Below are 15250 nucleotides of genomic sequence, written 5' to 3'. Positions count from 1 at the left end.
TTTTCCATGAACTGAAGTTGTGAAAGGCAGCCTATGCCTCTGACGAGGCCAGTTTAGACTCATCTTCATGAAGTGTTGATAGCCCTCTGATGGAGGGGGGAGCCTGTTTTTGTTACATAGTCAACGTTGTTATGATGGGCGGGACCTGCAGCGGCGCAGGTCGGTGATTGGCTCCTGAAGGTGTCCGTCATTCCCGGGACCAATCAGAGCCGAAGGGCGCCACCTCGGGCGGAGCTCGGAGAAACGCGCGCTTAATTTTAGTTTGTGTTGGTTGGACAGAGAGGAGGAAGAGGAGGAGGAAGGAGAAGAAGAGGAGGAGGAGGCCAGGGGGAGGCAACAGCTGCATTTCCCCCCCTCCATTTGTACCAACGGGCACGTTTCTTGGGAGCAAACACAGGCGGGTATAACTGTCCTATCAGCTCCATAATCAGGTGTTTGTGACAGTTTCTACCAAATTGTCTTAATTAAACTCAGACAACATCTCCAATCCTAAAATGATATGGTATGGACATCAAGGAAAGAGGAAAAACATGTCGATGAGTAAACAGCCAGAGAGTCAAATTGTGAAGGGATCTCGTCCTCCTCGTCTCCAAACCATGCTCTTCATCGGCCGCTCATTCATTCGCTAATTCGACGGGGAAATGTTGTAAATCGACTGGCCAGCATCTTATTTCGGCGCTACCTTTTGGGGAAAGGAGGAGATCCTTCACCGCGGACAAGACATTCAGGGGTGAGTTGGAGAAAATCTGCTGGGGAAAAAAAATCTGTTATTTCTATTCAAAACCAATCCATTCATGATATCAGTCAAGAAAACTAATGATCCCCTTTTTTTATGTTGCTTTAAAGATGGACTCCTCCCACTCCCACTCTGGTTGTTAATGGTGAACAGGTTATAGCAGGGGGGTTATTTTGGACAATCAGCATCAGAATTAAAAGAAGAAAGGAGAAGATCCCCAGCTCAGACGTGAACCAGGGCCGTACGTGTGCTGGAGGCGAGCAGAGCCAGGATGTGAGAGAGATCTGTCGGACTTGTTTTGGGGACAACCGGTGGTCGCGGATCCGCGGCTGTACGTGCATGGGGACGGCGGTGGAGAGAAAACCGGGTTTTGATGCGCAAGAACGAAAGTGACGCGCCAGCCAGCCAGCCAGCCGCCCACCTTCACCATCACCTTAAACTACATCTCTCTTTCATTTTATTTGATTTTATTTTTTTGAGACAGCATTTTTTTTTCTACTAAAACCTCTAGACTCTGAAGTCTCGCGGGATATTAAGGAATTAAAAAAGGGTGATTCCAAAAAAACCAAGCAGCGGAGGAGAGCAGATTAAACCGCCTATATGAAGATGCTGATGTGTGACCGCGGCGTGCAGATGCTCGTGACGACGGTGGGCGCGTTCGCCGCCTTCAGCCTCATGACCATCGCCGTGGGCACCGACTACTGGCTGTACTCGCGCGGGGTCTGCCGCACGAAGAACAGCGGAGACAACGACACGAGCCGCAAGAACGAGGAGGTGATGACGCACTCCGGCCTCTGGCGGACCTGCTGTCTGGAAGGTACGTGATCAGTCTGGCTGTGAAGGCTGAGTTATGGTTCCGCGTTTAATCGACGCAGAGCCCCTTACGGCGTACGATGCGCGTCGCCGTGCACCTTACGCCGTAGGCTCTGCGTCGATTTAACGCGGAACCATAAATCAGCCTTGCAGCACGCTTTTGGCAAGATTCTTTATTCGCACAGCTCTTCCAGGGGATTTGCCTTCAAGTCACATATTCCAGCACACATTTTGGCAATGGGTGGGGCTGGGATTTCTGGAGTCCATGTAGCAACCACCTGTTAATTTCAATTCAGTTCCCAAATTCATCACTTCAATACTAGGTCTGCAAACAATCTCCATCCCACCCTTTTCAGGTCTACTTTTTCCCAATTTTCAATTAGGTTCAGAGGTCCTCTTTACTGGAACACTTTACCACACCATATTAGAGAATGCTCGAGTACCAATGATTTCAAAAAAACTAAATCACAACATTTTTTCTAGCCCATCTTAGCAAAGCTTAACCATTCATTTCAGTTCTTCTTTGCACACCCTCATTAGATTCCTGTTTTTGTTTTCTAGTAATTTAGCTTATTTTCCTTAGTTGTCCTATGTTATTTCTGTAGATATTGTTGGTTTCATTATAAGAGGACCACTCAACAAGCCCTTATGGTTTTTTTTTGGTTCCTCCTGCACATTTTCTGTTATATTGTATTTCTTTTTTTATTTCCTTTTTTTCTACATACTGTTCGTCTGTAGCCTACTTTTAAAACGGTTGTATATTTTTATGTGCAAATAAACTAAACTAAACTAATTTAGCAGACACCAACTACTGGGCTGCTACGACACAACGTCCACTGAGGAGGTGCACACTATTCTATATGTTGTTGTGGTTTTACTTCTCCAAGTCTGTTGATTGATCCCAGCTTGATCAAACACAAATATGCATACAGGTATACTCATGTGTAAATGTTAGTATCCCATCTTTTAATCCTCATGTGTTTGGATGTCAGCATATAAAAAAATCTGATTGTAAAGTACATTAAGTATTAGACAAATATGACCTCAGACAAAGAATGACACATAACTTTATTTTTTCATAGTGTTATTGTTCATTTAAAAAAGAAAAAATGAATGTGTTTTGAAATTGAAAGTATCCCCATAATTCAATAGACTCTACAGTCACCAATAGCAATAACGTGAAGTGGTCATTTTCTCTATGACTTGTATTACTTTACAATGTTGCTTCAGTCCTTTGAGGTTTGGGGGGGGGGATTCCATCATGCTCAGGTCTCTGGAGGTCCCATTAGTGCATTTCAGGGGTGCATTTCAGGTCGTTGTCCTGTTGCATAATCAAAATTCAACCAACCTCCAGCTGTTGGATTTGTGTCTAAAATAGTCTAGTATACGGACAAGTTCATAGCTAACTCTACAACTGCTAAGTTGTCAGACCTGTGGCTGCAAACCAAACCTGAATAACCTCCTCCCTCCACTGCCACAGTTGACCGTGGGGATGAGGTGCTCCTGCTCAAGTTCTGTTTCTTGTTTTTGCAAATAAGAGAACTGACCAACTCTATGTCGGCAACATACAGCGTTCTGATTCACTGCTCAAGGTGCCTGGCCCCCCCGAACATAACCTGATCAGAGTCTTTTCAAAATATAATCCAAAAAGTGTTGCTTTATTTGATTTGTTGTGATGTTTAGTGTCCTCTTTTGGGAGAACAAAAGAAATCACCCATCTTTGCGAAATGGATGCATTCTGGCATTAAGCAAGTAATATGGTGTCTAAAATAATTTGTTTAATCTGTGCATTGAGGCAAGTAAACAATATTTTTCAATTATGAAAAAGAACCATATTTCCTCTGGTGTGAGTGTGTGTTCCTCTTTTGTGTGTGAGTGTCACAGCCAGGCATATCCATCTCATTCTTGAGGGCATAGAAGGCTATTACAGGGCCAGATGGTGCAGGTACAGAGCTTGATTGAAAGCGCTCTCATTTACGGTCACAAAGACGCACACACACATGCACATAGACACACACACACACACACTTGTAATTGAATGAATAAATACATAAAGTCTAGAATATTCCAAAGCTGCAAAATAAGCACAGTGGACCGAGGAGTTCTCAAAGTTATGCACACAACACGGCACCATTAATCCTCATGCACACATTAACAAGTGACGACGCAGGGACACATAAACATACACACACGTCTTAATTAACTACGGAAAAAAGATTAGCAGGTTCTGGAAGATGCTTTGTCCTTCTTGACTGTCCTTTAAGACACTTTAGAACATCCCAGAGGCTCGCTTGTCAAACTTTTACTGTTTGGAAATGCCTCATAAAAGAGGAAGTGTATTCCTGGAGATATGGCAGGTACTCTGCCCAGTGAGAGAGTGAGAAAGAAAGAAAGGAAATTACTAAGTATAGTAAAGAAAGATCATACAGATATGGTTAAGTTCCATACTGTGCCGCATATATTGCATTTTATTTGGGAAAAAGCCTTATTGTTTACTCTAAAATCTGATAAAAGAAATCATGCCCACTGTGAAACATGGATGATGGCCTTTTCAATGATTTGGAGCTGCTTTACTGTGTCCAGGTTGGGGACTCTTAAAGTTTAGCAGAGCAGTAAAGCCTTGAACTCCTGCTAACTGCTAGCAAAGCATACTACCCAGTGTCAAGGAGCTCAATCTCAGCTGTAGCTCAGGAGAATCACCCCAAGCACATGACTAAAGGCCCCCAAGAACGGTTGACAGAGAAAATTGAAATATTTTTAAATGGCCCTCGATGTTTCTTGTGAAACATCCATGAAAAGATGTGAAAAACGCATTGTGACGAGTGCATTTGTCAAATCTGAGAGCTGTGTGTTCGGAAAGAGTGGATACGAGTGGAGTTATGGGTACAATCATTTTTGTTTTTAATGTAAATTATTGATTCAAATATTCACAAATAAACATCCGAGTTGTGTAAAATGTGGTTTAAATAATGATAGGTACCTTTTAATGGGTTTTTTTTTTCAGTTTTTTCCAACTATTTTCCTCGTCAATACATGTCTAGACGAAACAGAATTAGTTTTGCTCCTCCGGACTTTGATTTACAGGGGGGAAGTACCAACGGATGGATGAGAAAATGCCCCTGGATACCTTTTGGATAGGCATTTAACCAATCAGGGAAACAAAGGCAAAGACATGCAGAGCGACAACCGCTGAAACGTCAGTGAATCCTGTTGTTTGTCTTGCACTTAGTAAATCTCCTGACATCTGGGTTGTTTTGAGTAGTGGTGGTGGAATCACTTCAAAAATCCCTCTCTGGCAAAATGATCCTGTTGTGACTGGTTTGGTACATTTTGTACCAGTGGAAATCACAGAACGAGGAGAGTACCAGGCGCATTTTATAAGAGAGATTTTTTGGAAAGGGAATGGTTATTGCTGGCCAGGCTGTTCAGAGATAGTTGTTGGTCCTTAATTTTATTTTGATGGGCGCCAACAAATTTGTAGCATCTGTACTGATGAATAAAGATTTTTAATGTAGCCCAGTACACTATCAAATCATTTTACAGGACCTTTTTCCATTTTTTTACTTCATGATGTAAATGGCTTTTTAATTAGTTACTTATTCGTTACTTCTAGCTGTTTAAAATATTTTATGTGTTTTAAACAATATCAAAAAAGCTATTTTTACCAAGTATTTCCTGACTTAGTTGCTTCACACATTTTTGAATGTACAGAGTCACCACTTGCCTGCAAGATGTTTTTTTTAATTACTTTTCTGTGTGTTATACAATGAATATGGCTTCTGAAAGACAATTCACTTAGTTTTGCAAACTACTGCTAGCCTATGCCGGGTTTTCTTTAAGCCACATAGAGCAAAGGATGTCAGAGGAATATTTAAATTCCCATTCAAAGTTTTCCACAACCCAGTTACACATGCAGTTTTTCATTTTTAAGAAAATCACATTAATGTCAAGCACAAATGCAAATTCTTGTAATCAAATTTATATTCACATGTCTTTGTGATAACCAGATTTGTGAAAGGCTGCATACAGCGTTATTAGCTTTATTGTATGAGAACATTTGTACTTTCCTCTCCTGGATGATGGAATTTCTTGCACAGCACAAATGTTTGTGTCTTTGCAGGTGTACTGGGATTGGGTGATGAATGAGCAGAGTGAAGCCAGGAAATAACAGGAAAAGCGTGAACGAAAAGAAACTGTAATGTTCATGAATGAAGCAGGGAAAAGAATTGAAGAGGGTCGGAAGGTGAAAAGTGATGGATGAGCTGTGCATGCCCTCTCTTGCAGGTGAATCTCCGGGGAGTGCTTGACCACACTTGTAATCTAAATGATCGCCTGACTATACAGAGAAAGAAATGGGCTTAAAGACAGAAACTTAAAAACTAAATGGCAGCTCCGGTGGCTGCTGAGAAGAAAGAATGAGGGGAAAAAAGGGAGCTGAAGATTGAAGGACAGAGTGAAAAAGGAGGTCACGGCGTACATAGACATTAATTAAAGATGTGGATTGTTTCACCGTGTCTGGCATAAAAACAATCACCTGACAGAGAGGGACGAGAGTAAAGATAGAGGAGGCATGGGGAAGGTTTAGTGAAAGACGGATGATAGCCCTTTAAGTGTCATGTTGTGCACTGGGGATAGTCCTGCGAATATTCATCTCTTTCTTTGTAGGAGGTTGGAGAGCGTCAGGGGGATGGATGATGCAGCTGAAGAGACTGAAGTCACATTAAAGCAGTGAGGAACTCATGTGGGATATGATCAGCCCCGTGAAGAAGATGATAGCGTACGGAATGGCGAGAGAATTTAGAAAGAAAAAGGTCATGACAGTGGCTGACAGTTTACCAGCCACCTCTATCAGTCTGTCAAAAACTCAGCATCAGTGGAGGCCTTACCCAGTTTCATAAGCTTTCATAAAAACATTTCATTAACCCCTACTGCTGATTTGTGGATGCTTTATTGTTGTTTTTTTTTAAAGAAAATATTCTGCAGGGAAATTAAATTGGAAGACATTTATAGGACTTATTTCTTTCATTTTGTTGTTCTTTCCTTCATTCTATTGTTTGTTTTATACTTGACATACATGTTTCAAAAGACATATTGACATAGGCCTCCAATGCAACACCCAGTTCATTTACATGACATTTGTCTGACTAAAACCACATATACTTTTTCCCCATCCTGTGTGGCACCATGTTACAAATGGGTGGAACAAATAGGCTCTGCAAGCCTGCTGGAATATGCCCACCTTATGTCAATCGCAGTTAGCCATTTGAGCTTGGCTTAATGGCTTGGCTGCCAGAGCTGAAACGAGGACTAAAAGAGCTCAGTCGGGACCTGCTGTTGCTTGGCTGAGATAGACCCATTGCAGTCGGGCATTGCCGGATATACCTCTGCAAACATTCACTGGCAGATCTGCAGCTCCTCCAGCATAGTTTGGCTAAAGGAGCTGGTAGCCACAGCTAACTTTGATTGACATAAGGTGGCCGTGTTCCAGTCAGCTTCCCGGGCCTGTTCGTCCTGCTCATTTGCAACATTGCGGTGCGCAACACTAGGAAAACAATACCGAAATATAATTTGAAACAAAGTTATGCCATAGATGAAACAAGAACTAGCAGCGCTCCCTGGGACCCCTTTGCTTGACCTGCTGCTTGCGGTTTATCAGAGACCACTGCTACTGTCTAGCAGATGACAGCACACTTCCACTTGGATGGATCCACTGTCCCTCCTGGTTCCTTCAGCTGATCCACGCCAGAGAAGCTTCAAAGCAGCCTGTGAACATATGACCGTCCATTTCTAGTGTGTTGGCAAAATTAGAAATAACAGCTGTGTTTAGCCGATTCTCGGTTAGTACAAGCTGCCTTTTCTTAGCTAAGCTTTATACTTGGACCCTTTAAGGCCAAACCCACAGCCAGTCATGGTGGTCTGTTGGTAAAATCAATAGCACAACAAAACATATTCTGTTTCAAATATGAATAACTATGTTCTGCTTCATGTTTATTCACGGCTCATAAGTCAATACAGTAGCAAAAGTGATGACAGTGATTGGTTGTACCACAAATCAAAAGTCCACATCCATAATTAATTTGGTTCTTTAAATAATTATACCTTATATGGTACAAAAAAAAATTCAGCTTCCGTTAAGTTGCCATGGATATGAAGTCCAAAACTGTTTTTTGAACCAGGGCTGTTAATATGTAATAATATTTTTGCTGCAAAGTTGGACATTTTTACATGAGGGTCAGTGGAGACTGACTTTCTTTTGGAACCAGCCCCTAGTGGTCAGTCAAGGAACTGCCATTTTCTCAGTTAGCCTTTACACAGAAGTTGAAATGTTGGCACTTGGGTTGAAGACAAGATGATCCTTGCAAATAACCCATCCCACAGGACGCCCCCTAACCTAGAAGTAGGCATACCTCTGGCAAATTTCAATTTGCTTTGCAGGAGCATCTACATATCATCTGTTAGAGCTCATTAAATAAGCCCGAAACTCATGGGGACCCAGTCAAATCAGTCTGTCCTTGTAGAGAGAGTCTCTGGATGGGTTTAACACAATGACAGAGTATCGACATAACCTGGATGTAAACTATGTAGATGGCTGCAACTGAGGATTAACAGCTGTTTAAATCAGCGTTGGGATCAATGGCTAAAGATTGAAAATTAAACAGAAGACAAGACTCAAATCATTAATTTCCAAAGTAGATGCATTTGCCGTTTCATGGACAGGCTACGGCAAAAGTTTAATTTACTCTCCTACATAGGGCTGGGCGATTTTGGACAAAAATAAAATTCCGATTTTTTTTCTCTGAAAAAACGATTTTCGATTTCGATTTTTTTGGTAAAACTACAAAAGACAATGGAATAAATTGTTTCTTTTTTTTTTTTTTTTTTAACCTTGTCTGCACACATATTAATGATTGATACCTTGACGGTAGAAACCAAAAGTATATATATGTGCATTATTACTATATTTAATATATATACATATATATACGCACACATATGCGTACACATACATAAATATACACATACAAACCCAGTGTTTTTTTTTTTGTTTTTTTTTTTGGGGGGGCGGGGTGACGACATCCACTGCCAATCCAGGAAGCAGGAACACACGGAGACACACGTCAAGCACTGGAAATCTGCAACAAAAAACCACAAACAAAGCACGAAACCGGCACGGAGCCAACCAAAACAATAACAGCAATCGACCTAAATCTTGAGATCTGATCGTCGCAGTCTGAGCTAAGCTATCGCTACCGCTACCTAAACCCAAAAACTAGAGAGCCAGCATGCAGGTGAACAAGCCAGTGTGTATGTCTATGTGTGTGTGTATGTATATGATCATGCGCGTGTGTGTGTGTGTGTATATGCATGTGACTAAGTGACTATATGTGTGTGTGTGTGTGTGTGTGTGTGTGTGTGTGTGTGTGTGTGTGTGTGTGTGTGTGTGTGTGTGTGTGTGTGTGTGTGTGTGTGTGTGTGTGTGTGTGTGTGTGTGTGTGATAAACCAAACAAAGTTCCACCTGAAGTGTATCTATAGTGGGGGAGGGGGGGGAGCAACCCCGCCACCCGCGAGACCAAAGGCCGACACGGAAGAGCCCGGAACCCAGGCCACCGGCAACCCCACAGAGGGGAGAAGTAGGAGGGAGGCAACCCACCGCCTGTGAGGGCCCCCCCCCCCCCCCCGGCGGCGGCCGAGGGGGCCCGCGGGCGGGGCCCCCACGGCGCGGGAAGAAGCAGCCAGGGATCCTGCGGCGGCGGACCGGGACCCAGGCAATCCCCGGCCACCCGGCCCGGGCCGGACACGCGGCCAGGAGGCCCCCACCCTTCAGGCCAACGACCCCCACCCGGCAGGGGGCCAGCCCGCCCGGAGAGACAGAGCCGCCCCGGCCGCCGACGCGGGCAGGCGCACCCGTCCCCCACGAAAGTGGCCCTCCAAGACCAGAGGGGCGCCCCGCCGCAGAGGCAGCGGGGGGGACCGGAGACGGGCCCGGAGAGAGGGAACCCCCCAACAAGGCGACACCCGTGCAGGCCCGACAACGGAGGGCCCCAGACCCAGGCATCCCATTCATTCATCCATTCAACTAGCCGATATCTATACTAATAATAATATGATATACTATACATAATAATAATACTACTACTACTAATAATAATAATAATAATAATAATAATAATAATAATAACCATCTTTGTAAAATATAATAATGATAAATTATTAAGTTTTGATGTCCTGCCAATGGAGGCCCGAATCCTCCATGGCAGGACCCTTCCATACCGCATTCTCACCGACACAGACACACAATCACGCACCGTTTCCCCCTCCCCGGAGGAGTCCAGCACCGCCAGAAGGCGCCCCAGGCTGCACGGCGAGCCCCGCCAGGCCCGGGAACCCCGACCCACCTATCCCAGGCCGGTGAGGGAATAAATTGTTTTCAAATATTTTATCTTTATTTTTAAAGAAAAATAGCAAACAAATTTCCCTATTGGGAATGAAGTGCAATTGAAAGATACTGTAAATCCTCCTTGAGTTTAGTAAAGTGACAACATTTACAATTTTCTTGACCAAACAAAGATGACTAGACGAGCTCTGTCTGTAATGCAGCTGCAAAAAAGGAAAATCGATTTTCCGATTTTCCTTTTTTTTTAACATCGTCTTGATTAATAAATCCAATTTAGATTTAAAATCGATTAATCGCACAGCCCTACTCCTACACAACACACCCCTGAACGGCCCTTGGATTGGGAGGTCCTGTGGGTCGTTTTCAGAGCCTACAGCTTTCTAGATGTGGGTGTTTTAGGTTGCCTGCCTCTGGCTTTGACCCGGAAGTACTACAAGAGCAGTACACAGCTGTAAGTCTGTCCGGTTCACTGTTTGCTGTTGTTACAATATCTGCTGTTTTGTTATTTGGTTTAATAGGCCAATGGGAAAGGTTCAGCGCTAACTTTGAATGTATGACCTATTGCCACTTATTGTGGTAGAGTTTGACCTGATCATGAGCAGGTGACTCCCCTCTCTGCCCTCTGATTGTTTTTCAGCCATGTTACCAAAAATGTTATTGTGGCAGGGTGGAGAGGTTGATGGGACACACGCACCTGTGTCCCATCCGCCTGAGTGGCTGCCGCGCCTCCACCCTGCCTGCCTTATAAGGCAGAGCTGACCAGCAGCAAGGTTTTTGTAGTATGCTGGTGATCGGTGTGTTGCTGTGCTTGGGCACGTGTGGCGGGCTTTGGTGAATAAAAAGGGTTCTGCACAAAACTCTGTGTCTCTCCATCCTGTCGGTCGGGCCCCCGTGGCACTCGCTCTGCTACACTGGCGCCCAACGTGGGGCTCGATGGGAGGAGAGGCATGGAGTGGGCCCTGGACGCGCTCGCCCAGGCCATGGCGGACCTGGCCGCCCTGCGCCGGGACCAGGGCGGGCATCAGCTCGCTGTACTGGCGGCGCTGATGCCCGCGGACCCACCCACCCCTGCGCCACGCTTGAGGTTCGCCGCAGCAGTGCGGGAGGAGATGGCGGCGCCGCAGCTGAGAGGCCGGGAGGCAGAAGCTGCGGGCCGCCAGGCGACGGCTCCCAAGACGGCAGGGCCGACGGAGTGACCCACCCCTGCACCCCGTCTGAAGTTCACCGCGGCAGTGCTGGCGGCGCCGCAGCTGAGAGGCCGGGAGGCAGAAGCTGCGGGCCGCCAGGCGACGGCTCCTGGGACGGAGTCGGAGGCGGAGTCGGCTGCAGAGGTGGAGGCGGACCAGCAGGGCGCCGGGGTGGAGGAGGCGGTCCCGGGGGCGGACCAGCAGGGCGGCGTGACGGCGGAGGCGGAGTCGCCCGCGACGGCGGGTCCCGCGGAGACGGGGCCGGACCAGCGGCCAGAGCAGGGCGTCCAGGAGGAGGCGGTCCTGAAGGCGGACCGGCAGCTGGCGCTGGGCCGCGTCACGGAGGAGGTGGTCCTGGACGCACCGTTTGGCCCGAGGCCACCATGGGCCCGGCCCCGAGAGCGGCTTCCTCGGCGGTCAGGCCGACGCCGGGGACGACCCCCCGACCAGGTCGGCCCGGGGGGTTCCGAGCTTCCTTTCCCGCTCCGAGGGGGCGGGGGGGGAAGAGGCTCGGCCGGACGGACCCCGGCGCGAGATTGGCGTTGGGGGTGTGTGGCAGGGTGGAGAGGTTGATGGGACACACGCACCTGTGTCCCATCCGCCTGAGTGGCTGCCGCGCCTCCACCCTGCCTGCCTTATAATAAGGCAGAGCTGATCAGCAGCAAGGTGTTCGTGGTATGCTGGTGATCGGTGTGTTGCTGTGCTTGGGCACGTGTGGCGGGCTTTGGTGAATAAAAAGGGTTCTGCACAAAACTCCGTGTCTCTCCATCCTGTCGGTCGGGCCCCCGTGGCACTCGCTCTGCTACAGTTATGAATTTTCAAAGTTGAAAGCTTTCATTGAATCGACAGTTTAACTGGACTCCCTTCGTTGTCTCAGTATACCTACATAGTTTCATATCCTTTCAGACCCTTACTCTGCATTAGCATTTTAGTCAGCCTGCCTTGTGACCGTGGCTGCTGGCTGCTGAATAAAATTGCAGAGAGCCTTTAAATCCTGGCGAAAAGTAATAGTGTAATAAAAAAATGAAGGCTGTTGTAGTTTTAAATTTACACAGTTTTTAACTATGACACGTAGCAATGTAGATTTTGATCAAGTGTGGACAGCCTCCTGAAACAAGCATGTTTGGAATTGATGGGACTCGTGAAGAAATGAGTGGGAGACTGGGATGGGATGGCCTGATGATTTGTGAATATGAGGAGAAGAGCAAGATAATCTAAAAGTCTGATGAGAAGAAGTAAAACACAAAAACGAGAGATTTTCTTGGGGAAGAAGTGTAAGAGTGTGAATACTTGCTGTTTAAGAAAGAGGAGACTGGGAAAAAGGGGAAAGAAGAGAAAGAGGCGCGCAGCCGAGCAGAACCTTCCCCGTACTCTTTCATCAGCCATCACCGTGGAAACTGGCCTCTTCCCCTCCCTCTCTCTCTCTCTCTCTCCCTCTCTCTCTCCCTCTCTTTTCCTCGTTCCCTCTATCCCGTTCCTTCTCCTTTGCCTGCAAAGAGGTAATAAAAGAGAGCGAGCGAGGTAGAGACGCAGAGAGAAAGTGGCACAGTCACCCAGAATGAGCTGTCAGAGGCGCTCTGAGGAAACAAGCAGTCCAATTTGCTCAGCTTTTCAGCTTTCTTTCCCATCACTCTCTCACTCCCTTCTCCTCTGTTATCTAGCTGGTAAAAGCATTTCAATTTTGAGTGCATGCGGCCGCTTGCATGAAGCTTTTGGACCGCATGCCAGCTGATTGAGGACAGCTCAGACGGGACTGAGGTTGTGCTCAAAGCGCAGCAATATTCACTTATTAAACTGCTTAAAAAAATCTTTGTCCACTTTTTAAGACGAATTCTTCTCTTTCAAATAATGTTGCAAACTATCAGAGTATACATGAAGAACATGGATGATTTTTTAAATCCGTTTTTATAGACAAAATACAACTTATATGTCATCTTAAAAGAGGGGACGTCTTTACATGGAGAGGAAATGAGCGTAAGATCTCAGTCATGAACGCTACATGAACAGATCCAGGCGCAGGGTGCAGTGGACAGCATGTCCGCACCACATTTCATGCACTGTTAGTGGTCTTCTGTTTCACGTTTGGCTTCCCATCGGCAGTTCATCACAAGGTTACAGACACACACGCCCACACTCACTGCTATAGACAAGTTAGACTCACCAGTGAGCCTCACATACATATCTGTAGACTGAGAGAAGAAACCAGAGGACCCCGTACACATGAACTCTCCTTCAGATTTCTTGAATCGCTTAATGGTGTTACACACTGCAGAAAGTGAAAGATGTAAATCTGTTAAATAACCCTTTTGAGGAATGCTGGTTTGAAGCATTTTAATGATTTGACAACGTGGAGATTGTAGTTGGAGTTTTGGTGATTGCAAAGAAATAAAAACCAAAACAAATTGAAATTTTCATCTTTTTTTTCCCTGTTCTGTGTTAACGTTTACTTATTTGGGTCTCTATGAGAGTTTAGAGTTTATTCTTGCGTGATTTCAATGTTTACTTTTCCTGACAGCATAAAATATATCTGACTTTGCTGGGGGGGGGGTGGGGGTTCGTCACCATTTTGGTGTTTAGGTTCCTGTTTTATTTTTAAATTCCATGTCCTTGTGTTGAAGTTTTGTCTTGACTTCCCTTGTTCCCGTCTGCCCTGATCGTCTGCACCTGTGTCCCGTCGAGTCCTCTGTGTATATCTTGTCCTGTCTTTCCCTTGCTCCCTGCAGAGCTGTACTGTTTTCCCCTCCATGCGTGATGTTTTTGGTTTTGTCATGTTTGTCAAGGCTCACGTTTGTTGGAATCCTGCCCAGCAGCGCTTTAGTCTTTCAATAAATCCAGTTTTGTTTTTTTTGTTACTTTGGCTGCCTCGATCTCCTGCATCTGGGTCTTGCTATTCTCAACCATGACCATATCAGTTATGTGGAAATATGATTTGTTTTTGAAGTTGAAAATGCATCAATGTAGAATCCTAAGTAATGAGAAGTTTTTTTTTTACTGTCAGTAAATGCATCAGGATGATGCAGTCACCAGGAAACTTGTCTCCCATGAAGACGTTTTTCACCGTGAATGAGGAACACATATCGGCAGCCATTTGTAAGTTTAAAATAACCCGTAAAGTAATGACAACCAAACCTGTTGGGACAGCAAACTCGATCTAAAACTTAAAAGGGCATCACTGTGCTGAGCATGGCCAAAATTACCTTCTTTACTTTCCATGTTTCTGGAGAAGCTACCTCATTAAAAACTTGCATGGAAATAAAACATAAGGCTGGTTGAAAATATTATAAATGAAACCTTTTTTTTCATTTTTTATTTTTTTTTGCTGATTGTTTTATTTCTTCTTTTTTCCTGCCATGCTCCTTTTTGGAAGCTGGGAAAACGCAGTGCTACCCATCAAGATCATGTCCACCTTGGACATATTCCTTTGATCTCTCACAACATAACACTCTAAGTTACATGGTGACTTTTTTTTAGTTGCTAGATTTCTGTGAAAGAGTTTTGCCCAAGCTCGGCGTTTGATGCTCCGGTGCATACAGTGTCTGTGTGGGATGCAGATGAACCAAGGACAAACATCTGGCACCTCTTGGCTAGTTCATCACAGTCATGGGGGCATCTGTGCTCACGGTGCTGTTTGTGTTGCTCTCCTTTTTGACCTTGTTTCCAGGCAATCTTTTGTCGTATGTTATTTGGGGTTGTTTAATATGAGTACTATACTGTAACTCATGGCTTGCTTTTAATTTCTCGAGACAAAAGAAAAAAGACTGGAATATGCAGTTTTGAAATGTACATTTTTAATGTTGTAAAATGATAATTTTTCACTTGACGATGCAGGCAATTAGGTATGTTATAAAAGCATGCTCCAAGAAAAATAAACGACAGTTTTTGTGAATTGAGCATGTTGTTATTTTCATGTTCATAATTATTTACATAAGTGATGGAAGCAGCGCACTGGACCGAGTAGGAGAAACTAGACCGAATGACTCAAATAAAATACACAGACACACACAGGCCGACAGCTATGCGCACACTGGACTCCCGGTGTGCATTTGTTCTGTCCCATAATACCTTGCTGTGACTGTAGTTACAGCTGCCCTCGAGCAACCGTGACCTTTGTGAGGCAA

At 45.2% G+C, this 15250-nt stretch overlaps 1 protein-coding gene across 1 annotated transcript in view; it reads left to right on the top strand.

Annotated features, from left to right (window-relative positions):
- Positions 1-221: 221 nt before the first annotated feature.
- The window catches only part of cacng3b (calcium channel, voltage-dependent, gamma subunit 3b), a 42656-nt gene continuing 27627 nt past the window's right edge, over positions 222-15250 (top strand). The window contains exons 1-2 of the mRNA XM_061712355.1: positions 222-730; positions 847-1553. Of these exons, the coding sequence (XP_061568339.1) occupies positions 1337-1553 (217 nt within the window). The 5' untranslated portion in view covers positions 222-730; positions 847-1336. The remainder of the gene's footprint in view (positions 731-846; positions 1554-15250) is intronic.

The sequence above is a fragment of the Cololabis saira genome, chromosome 21, assembly GCF_033807715.1.
Source record: "Cololabis saira isolate AMF1-May2022 chromosome 21, fColSai1.1, whole genome shotgun sequence".
NCBI lineage: Eukaryota > Metazoa > Chordata > Actinopteri > Beloniformes > Belonidae > Cololabis > Cololabis saira.
Note: the sequence above shows the minus strand (reverse complement) of the source record. Positions and strands in the feature narration are given on the sequence as shown.